The 25,545-nt window shown below is 36.3% G+C and overlaps 2 protein-coding genes across 5 annotated transcripts; both read left to right on the plus strand.

Moving 5' to 3' along the window:
- Positions 1 to 480: 480 nt before the first annotated feature.
- LOC132645866 (uncharacterized) lies at positions 481 to 3,671 on the plus strand. 2 transcript variants are annotated; one of them, XM_060363108.1, is made up of 5 exons: positions 481 to 580; positions 1,709 to 1,757; positions 1,988 to 2,184; positions 2,265 to 3,188; positions 3,296 to 3,671. In XM_060363108.1, exons 3-5 carry the CDS (start codon positions 2,015 to 2,017, stop codon positions 3,396 to 3,398), a joined length of 1,197 nt encoding a protein of 398 aa, XP_060219091.1. In that variant the 5' UTR covers positions 481 to 580; positions 1,709 to 1,757; positions 1,988 to 2,014; the 3' UTR covers positions 3,399 to 3,671. The 2 variants fall into 2 exon arrangements, with proteins under 2 accessions (XP_060219091.1, XP_060219090.1); XM_060363107.1 differs by lacking the exon at positions 481 to 580 and adding an exon at positions 1,388 to 1,469 and having other exon boundaries at positions 1,709 to 2,184.
- Positions 3,672 to 6,203: 2,532 nt separating this feature from the next.
- Positions 6,204 to 25,545, plus strand: LOC132645868 (DNA replication ATP-dependent helicase/nuclease JHS1). 3 transcript variants are annotated; one of them, XR_009584197.1, is made up of 35 exons: positions 6,207 to 6,937; positions 8,655 to 8,822; positions 8,904 to 9,137; positions 9,223 to 9,285; positions 9,423 to 9,608; positions 9,690 to 9,743; positions 9,826 to 9,887; positions 10,611 to 10,743; positions 10,888 to 10,998; positions 11,129 to 11,225; positions 11,413 to 11,495; positions 12,431 to 12,496; positions 13,421 to 13,580; positions 13,705 to 13,756; positions 13,887 to 13,944; positions 14,071 to 14,181; positions 14,818 to 14,874; positions 15,853 to 15,987; positions 16,073 to 16,324; positions 17,316 to 17,390; positions 18,317 to 18,438; positions 18,527 to 18,599; positions 18,701 to 18,805; positions 18,950 to 19,117; positions 21,896 to 21,965; positions 22,046 to 22,197; positions 22,442 to 22,519; positions 22,595 to 22,687; positions 22,780 to 22,917; positions 23,972 to 24,011; positions 24,112 to 24,185; positions 24,283 to 24,417; positions 24,609 to 24,894; positions 24,986 to 25,105; positions 25,208 to 25,226. XR_009584197.1 is itself a non-coding variant. In XM_060363109.1 (34 exons), exons 1-34 carry the CDS (start codon positions 6,311 to 6,313, stop codon positions 25,364 to 25,366), a joined length of 4,311 nt encoding a protein of 1,436 aa, XP_060219092.1. In that variant the 5' UTR covers positions 6,211 to 6,310; the 3' UTR covers positions 25,367 to 25,545. The 3 variants fall into 3 exon arrangements, 1 of the variants encoding a protein (XP_060219092.1); XM_060363109.1 differs by lacking the exon at positions 24,609 to 24,894 and having other exon boundaries at positions 6,211 to 6,937; positions 25,208 to 25,545; XR_009584198.1 differs by lacking the exons at positions 24,112 to 24,185; positions 24,283 to 24,417; positions 24,609 to 24,894; positions 24,986 to 25,105; positions 25,208 to 25,226 and having other exon boundaries at positions 6,204 to 6,937; positions 22,602 to 22,687.

The raw sequence follows: 25,545 nt of genomic DNA on the forward strand, positions 1-25,545 counted from the left end.
AGCTCGTTCACTGAAGCTCCCGCGGCGGTCTGGCAGAGAGCAGAAGCAGTCAATTTTTTTTTTTAGAACTAATTTTCCCTCCAAATGGGTTGGTCTTTAATTTTTTGTCCTCTAGCGATCGAGCTTATGTCTATTGAGCATAACTCATAAGTTCTTAAGTCATGCGAGAGATAACTTGTGGGATACTATAACACAAAAATATAAATTTATACACGGCAAAAAAATTTATTTGTCATGAGAGACAAAAATTAAAGACCAGCACAAAATAGAACATAACTGCAAATGACCCCCCTTTTATGCATTAGATCATTTGAGGCCCTAATGTGTCAAATCATGATCCACATACTTGGGCTCTAATGATTGTCCAAAGACAAAGAACTCCTATATAGGCCTGTATATTTTCTGCAAAGGGCCAAGCCTAGAATAGTGGGCCACCCAACCCATTAAATGAAAAATTATCTTTCCTCTTTCCAATTTTCCCGCCAAATCCACAGTTCCCCCTACTCTTTTCCCTCTTTCTAGTCTCTTCAACCCTACACAAACTCCATTGGAGATTAGTTATCCCCTCCCAGAAAAAAGGGTAATTTTCTCTTCTTATATTTTTCCAAAAATTCCAACTTGGGTTTGTTGTGTGCTGCAGTTTTAATTTTGATGGTTTGTGTGTGTGTTTCTTTTTTTTTTTTTTTTTTTTGGGGGGGGGGGGGGGGGGGTTGTTGTGCTGTTATTATTTGAGATATCAAGATTTAGATATGAGTTCTATTTGGTATTGGCCAATACATCTTTGTTTTCCATAGAGTTCAAAAGGTTGCAACTTGCATTTCCAAGAATTCAGGCTTTATTTAGAAACTTTTAGTTATTGAATTTTGCTCACTCTTGTTTTCTTTTAGAATTGGCTCAAATGTTTGCTATCTGCCCTACTGAAAGTGATAGTTTGGTTAACCTTTGCTGATATTCTGATGTGACTAAAACTGAGGGATGACAAGGTATTAGGAAGTTAGTTTGACTTACATTGTATTACTAAGAGCAGGAAGTAATATTAAAGTTAGGTATTAGGAAGTTAGTTTGACTTATATTGTATTACTAAGAGCAGGAAGTAATATTAAAGTTATTTGCTTTTTGGTGATTTTGTGTTCTAAAGATTTACAAGGCTTCAATTCATTTGGTCTTGCTTTTTGGCTATATAGTTGATAAATTACTAGAATGCAGGAATGATCATATATTTGTTGAAAAGAATCCCTGTCTTTATGGTGTTCAGCTGATTAAGTTCTGCCATGCTTTAAATATTTTTTTATATATAAAACATAGAACTGATTTTGTATTTCCATCACTTTCTCAGCAAGCTCGACTTTCCAAAATACTCATTTTTACTTCTGGTCTTTTACAGATAGGAGTTAGTCTTAGCTGATTCTTTTGATAGACAGTCTTTTAGAAGTTGCCAATCTGTACCTCGATTTTCTCATTCATTGATGGTATGATCTCATACCTTGTATTCAGGGCTCATAAAAACTGCAGAATGTATGAGTACACGATCCTTGATGATATATTTAGTCATTGCCTTAATCTAGAATCAAGTTACAACCTCAAACAGAAGTGAAGGTTGTCAATTAAAATGAGATTCAACTGCTAGCTGTTCTCATACTTATCGGAGCAAGTATATTTTTAGTTAATTTTGTAATTCAACTTAGGTTGCAGATGTTTTGTCTTGCAGGTAAAGTGTAGATACATGTTTTGGCAAGGAAGTGAAACGGTCATTTGAGGTCTGTTGTCATTTGGGGTTTTGATCCTGATAACTATTCTGCACTGGACTGTTTGTGCTCCTATTTGTTTTTATCAGAGTTCTTTATATCGTTGCTCAAGAAATCCATTTTATGAGGACTTTATAGATAAGGGATCTAGAGTAGATCATCTTCCTTTTGTTATTCTTTCGAAAAGTTCCCCTCTTTTTTCTTTACTTTTACCTTTTTTGTGGTGGTGGGGCTATTGGAAGGTTTCTCTTGAAGCATAAGACCTGAAGATGGAAATAGAAAAATCACAACCTTATGGTGAAGGAGGAGCAGAGGCAATATTAAATGCTCAACCCAACGCATCAATCTCTATTGCTTATCACCATCTCTTTGGTCCTCATGATGATTTAATGCTTCTTGAGCTTGATGAGAAGCTCCTACCTGATATCCTCAATCAAAGGTATGCAGTATTGTTCAGTGAAGTTCTTCAATCTGCTATTATTTATCTAGTTTTGAGTTAAATTTATTCTTATTCTGTAGAGTAACATTAAGAGGGCAGCCAGATGAAGATGCAGTTCTCTGTAGTCAGTCGAAAACTTATGCCATTAAATTTGTCGGAACTTCTAATTCTGTATTCCTTATACCTCCTTCCAACCTATCAATCGAACTTGGAGCTTCACCAAAATCAAGCGAAAAGGATCATGGCAATTCGACGGTTGCTTCTGTCATTAAAGTCGTACCCGGGAGCATGGAACTTGTCGAGGTTGCTCCTAGATTGGACAAGCTCAAATTGCTTCTCTCAGAAAACCCTTATAGTTTTGATGAAGTGTCACAAATGAATACCGAATCGACCCACAAAAGCAGGGGCTTGTATGCTTGGAATGACCTTATTGAGAAGGTTCAAGCAAGTGACGAGGAGCTGTGCACAGGGTTGCGAGCTCTTTCGGCAGTAGAGATAGATGGATATTGGCGGCTTTTAGATGAGAACTTCGTGGATGAGATTCTGAACATGCTTTTGCATAATGCAGTGCTGAATGACTGGGTTTTAATTGCTCTAAACGAAGATGACGTTTTGCGTGTGCTGGAAGCAGATGGATTTCCTCGCAAAATAGTAAGGCATTGTTTGGAAGTTTATGGAAGTAAGTTGGACGATGAGACTAGAGGAAGCTGTACATGGAGGTTGGAAGAGAGGCCGGTTTGTGTGCATTTCGCTAGAGTAATCCTAAGAGGGAAAAAAATGAAACTTGAAAGATTTATGGAGGAGTGGAGAAAGAAGGTTCCAGAAGGGATGAATGCAAGTTTTGATGTGCTAGAAGGGGAAGTCTTAACCGAAAAGCTCGGGATAGAGACTCGGATTTATGCTTTTAGTGTTTCTTCACTGCCATCTGTACCTGCTGAACGGTTTTCCAGATTATTCCAAGAGAAGCCGAAGTGGGATGGGAAAGAACTGCAGCCATTTATCAGGTTGGATTTTACATTTCGTTGCCTATGATTTCAAAAGTGTTTCTTTCATCGTACTTGATGCTTGAAATGTGATATGCTCCATTTCTGTTGTTGTTATGAATGTATAGGGATCTGAAGGTACCAGGACTTTCTTCAGAAGGTTTACTACTCAAGTACACGAGAAGAAGTCAACCAAGCGCGGATGCTGAACCAATTTTCAGTGCAAGATAATCTTTGTGAGGGCCACATGATTTCCTCGTACATGTTCCAGAAATGGATGGTTTACTTGACTTGTAAAGAGGAAGGAGATGATGTAATGTAAACTTGATTTTGGAATTTGTTAACAAGTTTACTGTCTAGTTGCTTTGCCTTTGCAATCGTTTTGGGATATACTCGTCTCGCTTGTTTTAATGCACGTAGCAGCTCCTTAGTCTATTGTATCATGTAACAGTAAGAACTGTAACAAGGAGGAGACTATTGAGTTGCATCTTGTGTTTTGGAGCTCATTTATTTCTCAGTACAAATTTGCATCTTAAGCCAAAGTCTCTCCTTACCCTCCCAATTGACATATATTTTATTTGTATTTTTCTGCCTGTAGCAAAATAAATATTACCTCGTCTTCTCCTCTAAACTTTGATAAGGTGAAAAAGGCTCTATCAAAATTTAAAAGAGAATTTATATTCTGATTCTGATTAATGAATAAATTGTTTGTGTGAGGCAAAAAATAAAGCTTATAACAAGAAAGTGGTATTAGTTTGGATTTTCTTTTCAACTGTTTCTGTTACAAAGGGAGAAAGGGAAACCAAAAAGCTAAATGCCTTTAAAATAATGAAGTGATAAGATCTCAGTAAGTTATGTCGAATTACAAACCAATACAAAATGATATCTCGTCGACGATATCTTTGATACAATATGACACGCAATATTGTACAAGATTGTGAGGATCTGAGTTTACGTTTCTTAAAACATAGATCAATTGCATATTGCAGATGAAAGCCCTGACATGAATGTGTTTATCCTAACAAATATTATCAAGTGTTTTGGATATACAGGGCATTCATATGATCTACATAAAAGTTCGATACAGATATGTTATCTATTTCCATGAAGGATTACTGTCATACTATGTTATTTTACTGACAGTCAAATCATAGGAAGATAATAGTAGTTTATAAAGCAAGTCAAGAATGTACTTGCCGTGACTGCAACAAATATTATATGACGATGATGTAACTCTATCTAAGGAATGAAGATGCAGATCATCAAGCAGTTAGTCAAATGATCATTTGACAGATGTGATCACAAATGCTCTGTCGACCTCAAGATATGATAAGTTGGTATACAAGAACGGAGTACGTCATCTTCAAGAATTAAGCGATGCTTTAATCAGGGGGAGTAAATACGCGTTGCACTCTTTTTTCCTTAACCAAGGTTTTGTCCCATTGGGTTTCTGGTAAGGTTTTTAATGAGGGAGCTGAAAATGCGTATTGCCAGATATGTGTACTCTTTTTCCTCCGCTAGGATTTTTTCCCACTGGATTTTTCGTAGTAAGGTTTTAACGAGGCACATTATCTATTAATAAAACATCCAAGGGGGAGTGTTATGAACTATTTACAAGTTGATATTTGGATGTATTATTATGTAAATTATACCACTTACACATTAAGTGATAATACAACTTGCACTTGCAAGTTGTATCTTAGTTGTAGAAAGTTGTATATTAGTTGTATATCTTAGTTGTACCAAGTTGTAGAGCAACTTGTACAAATTGTATATTGTAGGTTGAGGAACAAACTTCTTCTATAAATAAGGAATTATGCCTTCTCATTTGTAACATCAAGAAATGTGATAATACAATCTCTCCCTTCTCTCTACAAAGTTATTGGTTTGCTTCTATTATTTATTTGCAATTATATATAGTTTTATAACAAGATACGTATAATGCTTTATGTTGATAGTAAGGGACATGAAAGTGAGAAAGAAAATGAGTTTCTTTTTCGTGTTTGGCCAAGAAAATAGGAGAGAATCCAAAAAGGAAGAAAAGAAAATATTTTCTCTTGTTTATGAATCTTCTAATCCATTACACGGTCGGGTTCGTATGGTAGGTGTATAAAAATAGTATCGAATAGAGTGTATTTGTATGTAAAGATGCTCGGGTTCGTATGGCAGGTGTATAAGAATAGTATCGAATATAGTGTATTTGTATGTAGAGATTAGTAATGTTGAGGTTATTTCTTATAGACTATTTGGTTTGGTGTATGAAAAAAAAAACATGCATTGCGTAATTTCTAAGAAAAATATTTGTTTACAAAAATACCCTCTACATTCTTTAGTTTTAAGGGATTTCAAGGCAGTTTTGTCTTTAACCATGCTTATGCATGTATTAGGGGTCGTTTGGTGCATGATATAATCTGGGATATCCCAGCACTAATTTTTTGTACCATGTTTGGTAGAATAGGATAAATTTATACCTTGTACCAAACAAGGTATAAAATGTATCCCAACTTAAAAGATGGTATATTCCTTCTTATCCCACTTATCCTGGGATTATTTAGTCCCGGAATTATAATCCTCGAATAATTTTGGCTACCTACCAAACGACCAATAGTCTTGGTATTGCCAACACAATGGTTTCCAAACGACCCTTAGGGGTCGTTTGGTTTAAGATATAAGGTGGGTTATCCCAACACTAATTTTTATACCATGTTTGGTATAAGGTATAAATTAGTGCTGGGATAAATTTATACCTTGTACCAAACATGGTATAAAAATTAGTGCTGGGATAACCCACCTTATACCTTCTTAACCCACTTATACTGGGATAAATTAGTCCCGGGATTATAATCCCGGGACTAATGAGTCCTTAAACCAAACGACCCCTTAAATTAAAATAGTATTAAAGAAGAACCTCAGCTTGATTTTACCGTAAAATCCAACATTTTATCGCCACCGTTGATCAAATCCGACGGTCAAACATTAATCCCTCCTAATCTTCCCTTTTCTCTTTTGGCGGGAAAATCCCACTCTCAGTTATTACACATATTTTCAACTTTTTTATCCTTCTTTCCTCAATCTCCTTAAAGCCCTCGTTATTATTCTCAGCTGTATACCAAAAACTCAGTTTAATCCAAACATAATAAAAAATGCCTCCAAAGAAAAGAACAAGCTCAGGTTCAACAAAGAAATCAACCCATCAAAACCACAACCTTCAACAGCAGCAGCAACAATCTCAGCCGTCCAAATTTGGGATCCAGCATTTCTTTGAACGACACTCCCAAAATACCCTCTCACAGAAATCCAAGACTCCCCTTGTTCCCCACAACTCCAATTCAAATTCATTTCAAAACCCTAAAGATAATTCTAGTGTATCATCAGTGTCCAAAACTGATACAAATGTTTTAGATTCTAATGAAAGGGAAAAAATAGGTGAAAAAGGATTGAGTTTCAAGGTTAATTCAGTGTCTCATGTTAAAAGCAATGGAAATGTGATTGAACTTAAGGTATTGGAGAGATTTAAGGATAAGGGAATTGGGGAAGGTGAACAAAAGGTTAACTCAGTGTCTAAAGTTATTAAAAGCAATGGAAATGTGACTGAACCAGATAAAATAATTGATGTTGGGGAAAATGAAAATAAGGAAAGCAATGTGAGTTTGAAGAAGAATGAATGGGGTAGTTCTTCTCAGAATACACCTACGGAGGAGAAAAATCAAGCAGAAGTAACGCCTGAGTTTTGCAAGTCGGCGAAACGGTTCAAGTTTTCTCCAGGAATGGTAATTGTCTTTATTTTCTGTTGCTTATTTATTTGTTTACTCTGAGCTAATTTCTCAACTTGTGTAGATGAGTGAAGGGTCTCCTTGTTTACTTATTAAATAAAAGATTGCAACTTTTTAGGCTAATTCGATAAGAAACTGTGTGATGATGGATCGGGTTAAGAGTGGGAGAAAATTAGCGAGTAAACTCTTTGATGTAATATCATCAAAAAGACTTCTAAGCAATACAGTTATCTGTAAAATAACATTTGTCAATAGTATCTGCTATTATTAGAAGGTCAAATTTTTGTGCTACTTCCGTTTGAAGATGGGAAGGAGGACACTCTGTTCACTTGGTTATTCATGGACCAGTAAGCTTAGTCAAGCCAAAACAGTAACAAGTCTAATCTGAATCCATTATGAGAGGACGAAAGTAGCAGGAAGAATTTGTATTAGATGGTACACTGTCTACATGAAATTGGGACACTTGAGAACCAGGGAAGTTAAAAAGGAGAGTAATAATATCATATAGATGTTTACTTTTGTTTGTATCTGGGGCTAAAGGAAGTAGGAGAATAATAACTCTAACCAAATGTATGTCCCCAGTACATAAATATGTTGCCACTTGCCAGTGTGATTAAATTTGGTACTAATCCTGACAATTATCGAGTATGAGATAAGCTAAGAAGTATTCTCTGCATGCTCAATGCTACAGGACTTAGTTTGTTGTAGGGCCAGTTTTGCTTTATAAGAATTGTTCTTGGTCGAGTTTGTCAATCTCTCACTGCAGAACTGGGGAGTTTAGGGTCCTAACCTCAGAGACCTATCATAAACATTGTATAGACATAGCATGGATGTCCAGCTTTTGGAATATTGAAGACCTGTAGATGGTCTTCTTTGTCCCCAGCAACCTCTTTTATCCTGCAAGGAGGACTTTGAATTCATCAGTTGTTTAATAAACTTAATACACCTTTTAGTCTATATTTTTGGATGCGTAGACTGTTGCATCCATGGTTAAGAAGGAACGAGAAACTGTTGATTAGGGAGGAGGATGCGTTTCCGTGTGATGCAATATGGATACCTCAGGTGCCGAGGAAGGTGTGCTTTTTGTCTTGGCTAGCTGCTAGAGGGGTGATCTTGACGGCGGAAAACCTTAGAAAGCGGAAGGTTGTCTGTGTCAGTTGGTGCTACATGTGCAAGAAGACCAGCGAGGACGTGGATCCTCTTCTTCTACATTGTGAGTTTACCATGAGGTTATGGTGGGACATGTTTCAGTGGTTTGAAATTTCACGGGTAATGCCAAAACTGTGAAGGTTTGATGTTTTGTTGGACAGGCGGGAAAAGGAGGAGAAGGCGTAGAGCTTGGAACATGGTTCCCCTTGCGATGATGTGGGTCGTTTGGAAAGAGAGAAATAGAATAGCCTTTGATGGGGTTGAGGCGAGCTTTTCTCAACTGAGGAGTAGCCTCCGGTCACTTATTTTCTTTTGGTGCACTCATAAAGCCCCTTGTTGTATAGAGCAATGGGTGGGTTTTATAGATAATCATCTTCTTTTGTAGATCCTTTATTTTTGGTATACCCCTTGTATATGGCCTTTTTTGTGGCCATGTTTATAAATGAAATACGTTTACCTGATCAAAAAAAAAAAAAAAGAGAAATAATTAAATCTAACTGATTCAAAAGTTGTCCAAGTTTGATTGTCAGTTACTTGTGAATTAATATATGCTGTTGTTTGTTAGCTGATCAAGCAAAGCCAGGATGATGGAGGCGATGAAATAACATGGAGAATATCTCCAGTGAATGAACGACTTCATGCCGTGTCCAAACAATTACCAAAGATGGTAAAGGTGTTGGGGGATTCATCACGAGTCAACTCCTTAAATATTCAAGAATGTTCAATGAAAAAGGTACACTAATATAATGTACAGTTATGCTCTGGGGCATGTTTTGTTATTATTGTAATACTATAACACTAATGATTACTACAGACGTCTCCTGGGACAGAAAGAAAGTTTGAGAAGTGGTTTCATTCACCTCCACTGAAGGCACTTGATAAATCATTTGTATGCTCAAATAGGGCTAGCTTGAGAAACCGAAACACAGATCACACAACGGATTTGTGGGAAAACAATGGAAACTCAAACTGCCAGAGCAAAGCTGAAGTAATCAACAGTCAGAGTCCTTTTCAGACTCCACCCTCTCTGACATACGGCAGTGATAAGGTAGTATCTTCATCATCAAACAAGTAAAATCTGTCATGTTTCTTGTAGAAGATATACTTCTGATGATTTCTGGCAATTAATGCAGCCTGCAAACACAGTCGATCCTAATGAAGCCACTGATCAGCTTGGTTCCAGGCAACACAAAAAGGTCTTTGACTGCTCTGGTATTTTCAGCTAATGTAATCATTGACATTTGTTAGTCATTTATAACCCCATGCTGTGCAGGTGTAATTAGTCATACTTTGACAGTCCCTGAGCTTCATAGGTTTATATATCCTGTTTCAGGCATTGATTGAGCTTTTAGACCAAGTAGAAGATGTAATTTCCGTTGAAACAAAATGTGAAGAGACAATTGCATCCCATGATCATGATGGACCAGCTAAGCCAGCTGCTGTCTTGCAGAAATTGACAGAAAATATTTGTGCAAGTGACCAAAGGAAAGAGTCAACTATCTATTTTCTTGTATTGGAGGTATTTCAGCTCTTCTCTTATGTAAATAGATCTTTTATGTGAATTTCCAATCAATTTACTATTAACCATATGTAACTACAGGTTTCTGAGAAGCACGGACAAGTTGGAACATCTGGGCCGCAGTGCTCCTTCAAGGTTTGTGCCAAGTGCCTTGTGAAAACGTTTCTGAGTTCTCAATAAATCCAGTGATGTATAATAACCTGGGGATGACTTTCAGGTTTTGCGCTTGCTGAATGAACAAATTGGAGAAGAAAGGGTTTTGCAATTGAGGGATGAGTGGTAATGAGTTGAATCTCTGTTATTTCATCTCTCACCAATCTTTGTGAATATACTTAAAAACAGAGATTCACAAACAAGCTTTTTCATTATCAATCTGTTTTATAATAGATAAACTATACTCTTAAATAGTTTCCTCTCTATCTCTGCTATAGTAGATTGTAGACAAGCACAAGATGGAAGATGAACTTTCCTGTTCGCAATGGCTTGTTACTTGAACAAAAATACTATAGCTGCTCTTACATCATCTTCCGAACAAACAGTATAATTATGATGATTTTGTCTTGCAGAAAAAATAATCTCAATGTGCATTGTGTAGCTTAATATTATTTGCTTCTTTAGAACTATCATGGACCCAATGAGATCATCATGACAAACAGAGGTTACTACTGGAAGGACTTTCTAAACACTAGTTATGTGCCCCTTCTTCTGGCATCATATATCTTTTGATGTTGAGGTAGCTGGTTATGTTTGTCTATCCTTGCATTTGAGTTTACAGAGGCATCTTTACCCTAAATCCAAAGACAGCAGACTAACATTTTAGTCCCAGACACTTTTCTGCATTGTTTCATTTTACCTAAATACCTTCCAGTTGTGAGGAACTATAAATTTTATCATTACTACGAACCTTCTGTGGAAGAAAATTGAAATCATGTCTTCTTAAGCTTTGCAATTCTACCAGTTGACAAACATGGTATTGATGAGAAAACTTAAATCTCCTTCCAGGTGCTATAGTGTTGTTGCACCAGGGGATACTATTCATGTCATTGGTGAGTTTGACAGTGAAGGAAAATGTGAAATAAACCGCGAGAAGAATTTTCTCATTGTTCATCCAGATATTTTAGTATCTGGAACTAGGGTATGTCCGTGCAATTATTTTTCATTTGTTTGTTTCAATTCCTCAACATGTTGTCTTTTCGTGTTCTAGCTTATGGAAAGTCTTGCTTCCATCAATTGATGATTCTTCTTTTTCGTTGTTCTTGAATGTTGAGTACTCTGTTAGGTTGCTGGCAGCTTCAGTTGCTCAAGACGAGCTGTGCTGGATGAGAGGTTAAAATCTGGCGAGTATTCAGCTGCAGCATTGATTGGCACATTGTTACATCAGATGTTTCAGGTTTTATGAATGAAAAATTCCTTGTCTTTCAATGGTCATAGGCACATTTTCCTGTCCTCGTTTATATTTTCATTGCTATGCATGAACTATAAACTATGCCATATGAAAGTGACTGACTACCTTTTTCCAGGCTGGGCTGATCAGAGAGTTCCCTACAAAAGAATTCTTGGAGGATTATGCAAGGGTAGTGCTCCAGAAGAGTCTTGAGAGCCTATATGCATGTGGAGGTGGGAAACATAGGTTTCTCTCAATTGCTCCTTTGTGAAGTCATAATTATCACGTTGGCCATCTGAAAACATGCTTTCCTAGAAGAGTAGAAGTCCTTGATGGATAAATTTCACAGAATTGTCTCCAGCAAAGCACTTACATTATGCATTCCTTTCAACACTGAACTCAAACTTATGGTAATTGCAGTTGATGAAAATGATACCCACAAGACATTGATTGAGGCAATTCCAAAACTGCTGAATTGGATACGTTCCTTCCAATATTCAGAGGTACATGGCTCCATATCTAAACAATCCTGATTGTTGTTAATTCTATCTTGAGGCCATTAGTAAATAAGTTGGAACGGAGGTGTTGTGATTTTGAAAGTTTAGAATGGTGTGAACTCCTTGTCAGACTAGTATTAAATCTGGCTACTTTGTTCAACAATGCATGCAACCCCGTCAAAAACTTTTTTTTTTAAAGAAAGCTGACATTTTATGGATTGTTTACAACTTCTGTACTAATCACCTGTAAAATCCAAATGAAACAATTGAGAAATACAAAGTTGTCTATGGTACCAAAATAAAGTGTGGTTAAAGCCATCCTCCTCAGTACTAAGTTCCTAATTCTTTGTACATAGACTTTGTCCTCTTTGTCACATCAACCAAAATGTGCAACACATGGATACAGGTGGGTATCTGGTATGGGTGCGGATCTAGAAGTATGATTTGTCATCACCTAAATCTTAGGATTGGGGAATTAGAAAAGGTGTTAGTCACGGGTGTGAGATCCCAGGTGTGAGATACCACTAATAAATGTATAGTGGTAACGATTTTCCAATGATACTTTATGTGAATATTTATGTAAACCCCAAAAATTGAAACCCAAAACACAGCCAACCTATGTTTCTCAGCCATAGTTGTAGCCAGTGCAGCCTAGATGAATTACCCAAGTGTGGTGGTATCTCACACCCACACCCTTATCAATTTAGATCGACCGAGGTGCAGCAGAGTTTGAAGGATCCATGTAACACAGACAACACTTTTCCTTTTTATCTGTCCTCCACTACTCTCTACTTCATTGGGGCCTAATTCTTTTGTGTTGGATTCTCAATACATCTTGATTATTGTTTTTGTGCCTTTTCTTACATCTGTTGCCACATTGATATTATTTCTCTCCATTTTTACCTAATATATTTATGAGCTTAACATGTTGTAACTCTTAGGTTTCAGAAAGCCCAAGCATTGATTTTGGAAGTGAAGATGGAGTCAAGAAGATTAAAGTATCTGAAGTAAGCAACCTCCCTTTTCCTTTCTTGGTAATGCAGGCATGAGTTAGTACTTCCAATCTATATCTTTTAAGGCTATCCATCGAATAATTTATAATCTTGAGATGTGAGCTTAGTTAGTTCTCAGAAGCATATTTCTGATATACAAAGCATTAAACACATCAGGATGATCATTAGAAAAGGTTCCAATTTAACACGTTTATCTCTAATATTAGTTTCTTTTGATAATTATGATTTGTGATGAGCAAAATAAGAAAATAATCAACAAGCTTCACATACAGCAACCTCAAATTGAAATTTAATTCACTCTATCTATTATACTATAGTGTCACAATTAGAATATGAAAACACATGTAAATTGTTCTCCTACTTTATAATGTTAAGATTTTTTTAAAAGAAAAGGTTCAATTTTGCTGGATGAGCTATGGGACATTAAATATAAGTTGTGTTTGTAAACTTTTTGGGTTAGGTAGATTATTGAAGGATGATTAGTATTGAGCAACCAATAGCACCTGTTGATCTAACATGTTCTCTTAACCTAGACAAAATGTACTACTTAAATTCCCCAAGCATTTACAGGATTTGTCCTTCAACTCAGTTAGCGACATGCACTTGGGACTGCTTTATTTATCCAAGATTATCCCTGATTCATTAGGTTTGATTGGGTATTGAGCAGTTTTTCCGAACATAATTTGTGTTAAAGGAGATTAAACTGCATTATGAATGCAACTAATGGTGCTTTTTTAGCATGACCTACATGACAGACCCTTTTTGTTTTGTCGAAAAAAGAATAACATTACCTACATGAAAGAACTTATGTTAGCTTGTAATTGTTTCTTTAAAATGCATATAACATGGTCACCCTATCCGGTCCGTCTATCCTCCCTGAGCTTATATTCTTTTCTTTTTGGATAAACTTTAATATAGGTAATTGACATTGAAGAAATGGCATGGGCTCCAAAATATGGGTTGAAAGGCATGATCGATGCATCCTTGCAAGTAAATGTAAAATCCAACAGCAATGAACCTAATGAGACGATTATGCCTCTCGAATTTAAAACTGGGAAGGCAACAAATGGGCAGGCAGGTTTTTTTGAGCATTTCCAAAAATAGTACCACTTAGTTGTGAAGTGACAATAATTTGCCACTTTACTTGTTCTTGCTAGGCACCTAATCTCTAGGCTATTGTTGACATTTCATTCTGCAGACAGCTATGGAGCATAATGCTCAAGTGATGCTGTATACCCTTCTAATGTCGGAAAGGTGCACAGAACCCTGCCTACTTGCGTAATTATGCACCTACTGTAGACATATTCTGTTACTGCCATGAGATTTTCGTTCAGATCTTGTTTATAGATTAATCTCATTGCTATCTATATTTTTTCTTTACTAGATACTCACAGCATATTGGTCATGGTCTCCTTTATTATCTGCACACAGATCAGACGCAGGTAAAATCTAGTATCTTTTTGTTTATTTTTTAAGTAGTAAAAACAAGCATCTCTAAGAATTACATAGATTGCTTTTCTTTTCCTTTTTCCTCTGCAGCCTTCTAACACTACAGTTCATTTTTCAAGGGAATAACTGTTCGCAGATCTGACTTGGTTGGCCTAATAATGCGCCGTAATGAACTTGCAAATGATCTTCTCAAGGCCACTATAACTCAACAATTGCCACCAATGTTACAGGTAAGATATCTACGTCTCATCCTGTTACACTTGGATTAAGTACAGATAATGTTTGCTAGTACTGATACTTTACATTAGTATTTACTAGTCATTGAATATATTGCTGATCAGTTTGCAGATAATGGTGTGTCGTGCTCTTAATATTCAGGGTTATCCCACATTCTCGTGTCCTTTTATTATTACTCCGTTCCTTTACACAATCCTGTACTAGTGTATAGAAATTGTTAAGGTAAAAAGGCTCTTTCTTGTGTGGTGTAATCTGTTTTCTCTGGTAAAACATAAAAATCTCTACTGAAATATATACCCCCCCCCCCCCCCCCCCCCCCACACACACACACACCCCAGTTGGTTTGGTTGTCTTCAAGGAGGTCAATCTTTTTGCCCCTTAAGAGTGTAATTCATTTTGAATACACCTTCATAATTTGTATCTGATACTACTCTCTCTGTAGAGACCTACGCATGGTTGTCATCTTCTGCCGCGATCCCAGGCCACAATCATTTTCGCCTTGAATTATAAGTAAACACCATAAATGGCTCAGAAAACTGAAGCTTATTACCTGACCAAAAAGAACTCAGTTAACAAAATGTTCTAGACATTAGTAACTAATTCTGTTGACTTTTATTCTTTTGATGCAGAGTCCAAATATGTGCAGAGGCTGTCGCCACCTCAGTGTCTGTACCATTTATCATAAGGTACTTTGAGTTCTCAGGGTCTTCATTGCGACAAGCATCCTTTTTTTGCTTTTTCTTATATAGACTTTCAAATAATTGGTTAAAGGGGCTCTGTGATGACTTATTTATCAATTCTAAAACATTATAGCATCTTTACCTCTGTTTTCCAATTATGTTCTCCTTTCAAAATTACTGGAGATTCTGAGAAACTCAAATGATAAACCATCTACAGAAGAAAAGAAGGGAGCTTAGTTGTTGAAATCAGTAACTACTTCCTTTGGTTGGCGAATGTTCTTTTAATAAATATACAAATATAATAGGCTTACACACATAGAGCAAATGTAGTTCTCTTCTCCGAGATTTTACCTGATCATGTGGTTACAGTAATATAGGTGCTTTCTGATAGAAGAATTGGTACTCAACAATCAATAGAAAATTATCATTACACATGCCATGTTTAGAATACTAGACCTGAAATGTATCAAAGACCGAACTTTTGACATTTATGCTACAACTAGTATTTATTTTAAACCTGTACTGTGGCAAAATCTTGCATTTATAACATCTATATTACAACATGTACTAGCTTTCTAAGGTCATAGTTTTCCAAAACTTCTTCAGTTTATGAAGCTAAACATGTAATCAAGGCAATCTCACATCTTTTCTGAATATGCATCAATCTGCCCTAAGATGAGGAGTCAGCATCTTGCAGTGGAAAGGACTAAAGGAACATATTTGAGAATTGACTGGCAACTGCTTCCATTTTTGTTTATCCAATTGGGTAAAATAAAGGAGGATGATAAATCAACATTTATGTTTCCCATATGAGCCTAATCAACGTTGACATGAAAATCAGCCTTTTTATCTTGATTTATGCACCTAATACTTGTGTGCAATTCAAATCTTAATTATAAATCTCATTATGGGGAGCATCAACATTCCAATATTATTGGGACTTCATCGAAATTAAAAACTTATACTATTGAATAATTTTCGTAGGCATACGGTGGCACCACAGAAGGTAGCGGCTTGGGCAGTGTGTTTGATTCACTTGTTAGCCATCTAACAAATGCACATACTAATTTTCTTCAAAAATGGGATCAGTTGATTGACTTGGAGGCTAAAGAAGTTGAGGTACAATGCAAGGTCGATTGTAAATTAAGAAATCACCTCCTGACTATTGAATATTTCTTTATTTGCTAACTCAATTTTTTTTCAGGTTGCAAAGAAACAAATTTGGTCTTCACAAAGTTTAAAGAATGACCTTTATGCTCCTTGCTTATCTTCTCTTGTCCTTGATACGTCAGAAGGAACCGCACCAACAAATTTCTGCAAAGGAAGTCAATTTATGTATCGCTTTGTACATCGAGATTGGAACTCCTTGGACACTCATCGAGAGGATGATGCTCTGAACAGTTCCATTTTTCCTGTGAAAAAATTTGAATCCTCGCTTAGGAACGGGGACTATGTGGTATTCTTCTTTCCTGTATTCTTTGTGTTTTGTGCACTCCTCAATGTTCTATTTTCACAGCATTCAGCTGAAGCAAGAATTACTGGTCCATTGGTATAACATCATCTGTTTGTCTTAGAACAATAGTGAGACAGAGCAGTAAATTATGCATCTATAGTGAACTGCATGATCCTGTCCCTATGGATTATATTAATCCGATGGCTTGAACTAATGGTTCATTTAGTTTATTTTGTAAAAATTATGAAGCTATTCAGAATTCTGAAGAGACCCTTGGAGTAACTGGTAAAGTTGCTGCCATGTGATCAGGAGGTCACAGGTTCAAGCCGTGGAAACAGCCTTTTGCAGAAATGCAAGGTAAGGCTGCATACAATAGACCCTTGTGGTCCCGTCCTTCCCCGGATCCCGCACATAGCGGGAGCTTAGTGCACCGGGCTGCCCTATTCAGAATTCCATAAACCAACTGTGCCTTAATCCTAAATTAGTTGTGGTGAGCTATTGAATCCTCTGCATTCATTCCGCTCTATTTGAAAGCACATTCCTTGGTGGGCTCTGGGCTCATCTCACAAATTTGGTAATTTAGAGGATTCATCGTAGTCAGATTCTACTTTCACACTGACCATCAACTTATCAAAACCCTCTGGCTTTACCAGGGTTTTGGGACTGGCCATGCGTCATGAAACTCATATAGGAAAGGGAGTTCTTTTCACTATTCAATGACAAAAACAGAATGATAGTCAATTATTTTCTGAAAAATGGAGGAATTTCTGATTTATTTGGGGCCATGGCTTATGTTGGTAAAAGTTTCCTGCAAATAGAGTAACTTCTAATTTTGTTGGGCCTCTTATTAGCTGAATTGTTTGTTTCATCCTCCACTTTCCGCTCTGTATGTGTTGTAATTGTCTAAACTGAAAGTGCAGACTTATAAATGTTTGGTTCTATTCGTGGTCATGAGCAATTGATGGTATGACAATATATATTTTATATTATTCAGGTGTTGAGTACTGAACCTGGTGGGATACTAATAGCTACTGGAGTTGTTGCAGATATGAGTTGCTCTCGCATCTCAGTAAGTATTAGATCTTTATTTGGTATTCATTCTTTAATGCATGGAGTTGTTATTACTTTAGCGTATCTCTATTTTTAACCAAAGGCTACAATAAACCTAGAATGCATGGATATACCTTGTTTTCAGTTCCTTCTTTTCATTCTCCTTAGATAGAGCAATCCAAACTTTAGAAATAATCTCATTTGTTCCAATGAAAAATAGGAAACTTACTTTTGAAATAATCTCATTTGTTCCAACGAAAAATAGGAAACTTATATTTCTCATCCACTAGTATCTTTGTTACTGCTTTAGCTCTCAGTTTGGTCCCTTTCAACAGCTGAAAAGCTTTTGCCTTTCTTTAATAATAAGGTGGCTCCAACCTATACAAAAGATCATAATAATGAAATGTTTTGATTAATTGAGATAAACAAGATTTTGAAGGTTAGAGCTCTGACCATTAACAAAAGTAAAGCTTCACATGGATCTTCATTTTTGTTCCACTTTGAAAACAGAAATTACTTCAGGACCTGGAAACGTTGTCAAGAATGAGAAGTTTAAAAGGTGTATACAGTATACACGGAAGTTTTCTAAACTAGCGTGCAGCTTACTGTATTTACTCAGGAGCCAAAGCTTTTGCTGTGAATATATCTGTATTTATACAGGATTGCCCACAACCTAACCTGTCTATCTTATCATAGTATTTTTTTCAAATAGTAAAGGTCCATTGTCGCTCAATCTGAAGTGAGCCAGGTTACACTCCCTTGCTCTTTTTGTATTTGAAAAATAAAATATTGTGGATTTTTTATAGTCCTATGATAATTCTGGCACAGATTAAGAAGTTTGAAATGTTAAATTAACCATGGGGACTCCTTTGGATTTTGGGTCCAATATATGTAAAAAGACATGCACAGATTTTAGCTGTGTAATAATTTGCTTTCATAATTCAGGTATCTCTTTCCAAACGCTTAAGGCTTCCAGGAAGCAGCCGGACTTCACAGGCACAAGATCTTCATAAGCAGTTGTGGCGAATTCATAAAGATGAATTTATGGGTTCATTTGCAATTATGAGGTATTCTAATTTTTTTTGTGTTTTATTATCCCATCTGAAGCACACGTATTTTTCCAAGTGTAACTTACTCCTCCTTTTGATTTTGAAGATTCAACCTTATACAACTGTTTCTGCAAAATGAGCAGAGTACTCATCTGAGGAAAATGATAGTTGATCTGGAGGTGAATGCTCTACTTAACTATGAAGTTCTATTTGCAGCTCCTCAGCTACAGCCCTCTTTGATGAATGATACAAAAAAGAATCTACTTATGAAATTCTGCAGGTGCCTAGGTTTGATAGTGGATGTCAATTTAGTCAGGATCCTGCCATTTCATACATTTGGTCAGAAAAGAACTTGAATGATGATCAGCGCAGAGCCATACTCAAGGTGAAGAATTATTGAAACTCTATAATTTGATTTATAGTTGTACCTGAAAATCAAAAGTATGGTGAATTATCAGAATCATATTGGATAAACCAGATACAAAGCTGTAATGGGTACCCGCAACATATTGAATTGTCATTACTGCAGATACTCACAGCAAAGGATTATGTGCTGATACTAGGAATGCCCGGGACAGGCAAAACATCCACTATGGTCTATGCTGTGAAGGCACTGCTGATGAGAGGTTCATCCATTTTGCTTACCTCCTATACAAATTCAGCTGTTGACAATCTGCTTCTCAAACTGAAGGCTCAGGTCATCTCTATCTCTGATGCTTCTAAAGAAACTTAGTGCTTTTGATCTTTGTTTAACTACTTTTATTTACATACAATGCTGTATCTCATAAATTTAGAAGGTATAACCTGTAGAATTGGTGTCAACATAGTATATTCTTACTTTAAATAGGTCCTGTCTTGGAAAAGCTGGATTTAGCAAAATGAAAAAATATACATTCAGTGCAAGGCATGCATATGAGTTGATGTGTAGCATTAGGATGATCTGATGATTTAAGAAGGGCTTACTGTGATAATTACTGTTCCTAGCTGCTTCTCCTGGTATTAGTATTAAATCGAGTTCTTTGCATTTCACCCTTAACGTGTGCACTCTTTTGTATTCTGCACCTTATTCTATTATTTTTTATGATTGGCACCCTGGTCTTCTTAGTTCCTTAAACCCATTAGAAACTTTAATTTTATACTATAATTTATGAGGACAAAATAGGCATAATTCAACTAATATTTTCCTAAGTTCTTTATGTTCAGCGGTTTGGTGTGGATACTCTTTTCGCATATCCATGTGTATGAGATAACATTTTATCCCCTTACAAAAATTATCATAAAATTTCTGATTGTGTTTCTTCGGCTGAATAGCCGACATTAGAACAAATATCCTGCAATTAAAAAAGTAGGTATTTGATATCCGGACATTATCATTCATATTTACAAGGATCTCCGAACCTCTACTTATAAAAAGGAGATGACGTGGATGTTGTCGCAAGGAGGGTGATATATAGATTATAGGAGAAGAACCTAGTGTAGAATTACTGAATCGTTGATCGTATAATTTTTTTTCCAAAAGGACGTGGAAGGAGTTTATCAGTGGAAATAATATTAATGGCGGACCTCACTTATTCACATTTATACCTTCCTGTCTGTGAGAGTCTATTAAGCTTTAACCACTTCACCTTTTTCTGTAACCATATGCTTCTGTCTCGATGTTGATAATGCAATCATACCTTGAAAGAAGCTGCTTCTAATTTCTTATCTCAACTTTATTTGATAGTTGGTGTCGCTCTTCAATCAAAGACACACCGTAAGAGATTCAATTGTAATTTTTGCTTGGCCTTAAACCTGACCTCCACTGCACATATAGAATTAATAAACTTTAGAAAATATATTTTTACATGCCTATTTTGCCCTCAGAAATTGTGAAGAAATTAGACTACTGATTCTGCAAGCAACGAAAGAGATTAGAGTGCAATCATTCTGTTACATCATCATTTCCTCTTTATCCTCCAATCATTTAGAAACAGATGTATACACATCCCATTATACTACCTCCAAACTCCCGAAATAAATTCTAGCATAAATCTGTTGCATTCCTAGCTGTTCAGTGTCAATTGAATTCACTGAATGAATGGTAAGCGTTTTGGGGACTTTATCTCATTTCTGAACCCCCAATCTACAAAAATTACCAGTGACTAGTTGCAGGATGGTATATTCCTCCCCAGCTAGCCATGAAGAAAGGTACTTTATATCTATTGCTAATTTAAAAGCTCTGTCAGAAATCCAGCCAATAATGCAATGTGTCTTTGGCCTTTTGAGTTCTCAACTTCTCATGAAGTGAAAGAACAGTTGATGAATGATTAAAGAGAATGAATTTCATGGCTTGCAGCAACACCTATAGTCTTCCAAATTCAATTTTCCATCTTCTAATCAGACAAGTTCTCTCTTAGGTTTGACAACTTATTTACACAAAATAACAAGAATGAAATGTGTGTACCTTAGAGCCATGATATTTCTAAGTAGGGTAGTTAAGAAGGATCTCCATCTGTCATTTGAAGCTCTGCTGGAAGAGTGTTAATTCTCATGGGGTAATTTTTTGATAGGGAATTCTCATGGGGTAATTTGTTATTCATTGAATTTTAATTTAATATACAAAACATTCAAAATACGAAAGACTAGTTATTTAATAGATTATAACTGTTCAGCTTAACTCAATATAATCTTGAAGAAAGAACAGCTCAAATGTAGGCATTCAAATTTTAATATGATTAATAATAACCTTTAAACTGTCTAGTAACTTGAAGCATTTCAAGAAATACTAACAAATGACTATCAGAAATTCTGAACAAGGGATATCTTGAGTCCAAATTGATGAAACACAAGGCATTTACTTTGAAGTTCAATTCCTGCATATTGTAGATCGTGTATAACTTTGCCTAACCATGAAAAGTGTTAGGTAGTGCTGTTAAGCTGTTGATGAATTTGAAAAGCTGCTTGGCTATATTTTAGTGGGGTTAGGCGAAGGGGAAAACGAATATACACTATTAGCTTCATGGTAGAAAACAAACCAAATCTTATCCTTCTAACCCGTCTTTAAATACATTTAGATCCAGAGACTGCCAATAATTTCAGTAAAATGATGATTACCTCTTCGTGTATAAATGTTTCCAAGTGAAAGATCTCTTACTTCTATCCATTTAGATATTAGATTACATTTGAAGCCTGTTCGCAAGTAAAACAAAGCTGATTGACTCACTCATGCAAGTGTTATCGAGGAAAATCACTCTTTGCTTCTTTTACTAAGGGCATGGATTTTCAAAATGTCCTGCTAGGAATGATCTCTATACATACTTCAACAACATATTACCGAGTATCATTTATTTTTCCTAGTGTTTTCACTCTCTGGTATGCTTCTGCTGACTGTCAACCACAGGACAGAAGTGATGTACTGCTTTTACATTTTTACATACCAATCTAGTGCGCTACCACTTCAGGGGGTACATTGGGACTAACATATATACTGTTGCAGGGTATAGATTTTATACGTATTGGAAGATATGAGGTTGTGCACGAGGAAGTTCGGGAGAATTGCTTATCAAGTTGGTTTCTAGTAACATTTTCAAAGAATTTGCTTCATGATTGGCCACGAAATACTAATTTACTGGACTTTCTTCTACAGTGATGGACACTCATGATCTTGAAGAGATCAAGCAAAGGCTAGAGCAAAGCAAAGTTGTTGCTGTTACGTGTTTGGGGATAACCAGCCCATTGCTTTCAAACAAGAGATTTGATGTGTGTATCATGGATGAAGCTGGACAAACTACATTGCCGGTGAGTTTACAGTTTGGGTTGCAGTAAAGATCTGAACATTTTGGTCAACAAAGGTTGTGATTGAGGTTACCTTGTCAAAGTGGTTGCTGTTATTGATTGCAATTGTTCTATATAAGCTCAATTAAAGTCTCCTGTGCTTTTCGCTTCTATGTTTTTAGAGCTAGTTATTTTATGAACTACATTTGCCACCAGATTACAAATCCATTTTGGGAAAAGAAATGATAATATTAGATTTATAATCCAGGTATCATTGGGACCATTGACATTTTCATCAAAATTTGTTCTAGTTGGGGATCATTATCAATTACCACCACTTGTCCAGGTATTTCTTGATTTCCTCTGCATTGAGCTCCAATGCTTTTGTAACTCGTGACACAAAATCTGTTTCCCATATTAGAGTGCAGAGGCCAGAGAAAATGGAATGGCAGTTAGCCTGTTCTGCAGACTCTCAGAAGCTCACCCCCAAGCAATTTGTGCTTTGCAAAGCCAGGTATCTTCAAAGTTCAGTAAGATGTTGCTTCCTTCCACCTCTAAAGTTCGTCTGGCTTGATATAGTTGCCACTACTATGCTACAACTTGCAGTACCGCATGTGTGCAGCCATAATGGAATTATCAAATGCCTTGATATATGGTAACAGATTGCGATGTGGTTCTTCTGAAGTAGAAAATGCCAAAATCAAGTACACAGGATTGCAATCTGGGCCTACGTGGATAAAGGAGGTACTAGTCACTAATTTTATTGCTTCCTAGTATGATCCTGCTTTATTTTAGTACTGATCCAAACATTAGCGGCCTGCCTCATCTGGAAAGAATGACATTACGATGGAAATTAGAGGTTGCTTCCAAGTATGACGCCAATTTATTCTATACGTGTTCCAAAGTGGCCTGCACCTTCTAAAAAGATTGATGCTTGGATGGAAAATACACCTGGTGAAAAATTGTCATTGTTTGAGCACTCATAAGTTCTTTTCTGTAAATAAGTTAAGTGTGAGCTGCTGGTTCTTCTCTGCTAAGTTATATTAGCAAATTATGTTCTTCTGACATTTTACATGCTACTCTGTACTTTCTACTTGCTTCTCAAGGAGTCCGGTCATCTTTTCATGATCATGTCATAAACACAGTTCTCTCATCTTAGAGTATTACCTTTCATTTATATGTACTTTTTCAATGCGCTTATTTTGGTGAATATTGCTGTTTAATGGTGTTCTAGATGAGTGTCATCACTAAAATTTCCTCTTTTTCTAAAGCATAGTATATGCACCCAAATGAAAGAGGGGTCAAGTAAAAACCTAGTAAAAGAAATTGCCAGTTTCTGATGAAGCGGTACTACTTGTGAATCGCGAGTCTTTTGGATAAGTAATTGGTTGCTCTAATATGTTTAGATTAATAAGGGAAAAACAGAATAGCCTAAACACATGTTCTTTGCAAACCTTTTATTAATGAGACAGAATTGTTGGTTAATTTCTTTGTGCTTTAAAGAGTAAAAAGTGTTGCTGTCCAGTGTCACAATTCTGTACAAAGTGGTAGGGCACTGACAAGGAGTTCAATTTTGTATACAAAGATCATGACCGGAATGTAGGAAAACAGTAGTAGAAATTTTACAAGGGAGAGATTTGGTGCAGTAGTTTGGTGTGAGCATTATTTGACAAGGATAACCTCGTCTTAAGAAATTGTATTCCTTCCAGAAACTATGTTGTATGGATTGTAAGGGTTAATACCCCAACTGCTTGTTCTCTTATTTTGTGAAATAATCTGGTATGATCGGTCTTGACAGGTTATGAATCCAGACAGACCTGTCGTCTTTATAAACACAGGTTAGGCAAATTTCTATCTCAAATCAAATTATGCAGGTTTGTCAAATGCAGTTAAACGTCCTTGTCCTAAACTGTCGCCTTATCTGTCTTTCCAAACTAGATTTGTTGCTTGTATTTGAAACAAATGACCGCAAAGCTGTAAATAACCCAATGGAAGCAAATATCATTTCCGAGGTATGAATGCCTTTTGCTTCTTCCATTAACATCTTAAGCATCGGATAACAAGAAATATATTAAGCTCCAATTTCTGTATAATGATTTTGGCGTACAGATCGTGTGTAGATTGTTGAGCAGAGGTATATTGGAGGAAGATATAGGCATCATTACACCCTACAATTCTCAAGCAGATCTTATCCGGCAAGCTGTTTCCACATCAGTGGAGATACATACCATTGATAAATACCAGGTAATATTTATGCTGATGTGATTACATTCTCGAAAAACATCTTCATTTTGCAACTTTTCTTGTTCCTAAAAGGAAGCAGCTGCTTTACCGCAGCGGATCAGGGAAGAAAATCAGTAGACCAGCCTAAATAGAAACATAGCTATCTAAGGTTATCCTCTAACATGTTGTGTAATTGTCAATTTTATACATAGGTTGGCTTTTCATTTATGAATCAGAAGTTCGAGAAGCCTAAAACGTCACAATACCTAGGCCAGAACAAGAAGGCTAATCTCACAATGCTACTTCTCAGACAGTTGCTTATGTTCAATACTGACTTTGGCCTAGAAAACGCTACCAAGTCCTCGCCCATCGGTTCTCAGCCGTTTAAGATTATCTTGTGCCAGCTATTAGCCTCCAAAAAGCTCGTTTCGCAAATCATGAATAATCCAATCTACTCGATTGTTTGCTTTTAGAATCATTTTTCTGTGGCTCCAGGAGGTCTTGCAGTTACATCAAATAATGTGATTACTAAGGTAGAAACTGTTACATTGCTGCTCCTAATTGCCCTAGTCTTGGTTTATATTTGCAGGGAAGAGATAAAGATTGCATTCTGCTTTCTTTTGTAAGATCAAGTGAAAATCCTAGGAACTACATTTCTTCATTGCTTGGAGACTGGCACAGGATTAACGTGGCTCTTACTCGTGCTAAGGTTTAGATACGGTTCCTTTGAACATAATTTTTCTTCTTGTTGAAACTTTACACTAGCTCCTCATACTCTGATGGATAATGTACTTGTCTTTTATTTGAACAGAAGAAGTTGATAATGGTAGGTTCATGCATTACGCTATCAAACGTGCCTCTGCTAAAGCTTCTCATTGAAAAGGTGGAAGAGCAAGGTGGCATGTTGAGCATTACCAAGAAGGATATTGCTCATAAATCAGAATTGAGAAGATGCTCCAAACTGAGATGATGTTAAAGATATTAACACCCATTTACCCCCAATTTTGCTATTTGCGATCATGTAAATTATTGCAAAATCCTCTTCTCTAATTTAAATGTAAATATTGAGACCACACCCAGCCATTCATTCTTCTGTAAATAATAAAAATTTCTGAGTGAAATGAAGTAGTTAAAGGGTCAAGTCAGCAA

This window comes from Lycium barbarum, chromosome 6 (genome assembly GCF_019175385.1).
Source record: "Lycium barbarum isolate Lr01 chromosome 6, ASM1917538v2, whole genome shotgun sequence".
In the NCBI taxonomy this organism is placed as follows: Eukaryota; Viridiplantae; Streptophyta; class Magnoliopsida; order Solanales; family Solanaceae; genus Lycium; species Lycium barbarum.

Excerpts from the sequence above, each read along its gene's own strand:
- LOC132645866 (XM_060363108.1), top strand. The coding sequence starts at position 2,015 with ATGGAAATAGAAAAATCACAACCTTATGGTGAAGGAGGAGCAGAGGCA. Across the intron at positions 2,185-2,264 it reads CCTGATATCCTCAATCAAAG|AGTAACATTAAGAGGGCAGC; the intron begins GTATGCAGTATT and ends CTTATTCTGTAG. Across the intron at positions 3,189-3,295 it reads GAACTGCAGCCATTTATCAG|GGATCTGAAGGTACCAGGAC; the intron begins GTTGGATTTTAC and ends ATGAATGTATAG.
- LOC132645868 (XM_060363109.1), top strand. The coding sequence starts at position 6,311 with ATGCCTCCAAAGAAAAGAACAAGCTCAGGTTCAACAAAGAAATCAACC. Across the intron at positions 9,609-9,689 it reads TCTATTTTCTTGTATTGGAG|GTTTCTGAGAAGCACGGACA; the intron begins GTATTTCAGCTC and ends ATGTAACTACAG. Across the intron at positions 22,520-22,594 it reads AATTACCACCACTTGTCCAG|AGTGCAGAGGCCAGAGAAAA; the intron begins GTATTTCTTGAT and ends TTCCCATATTAG.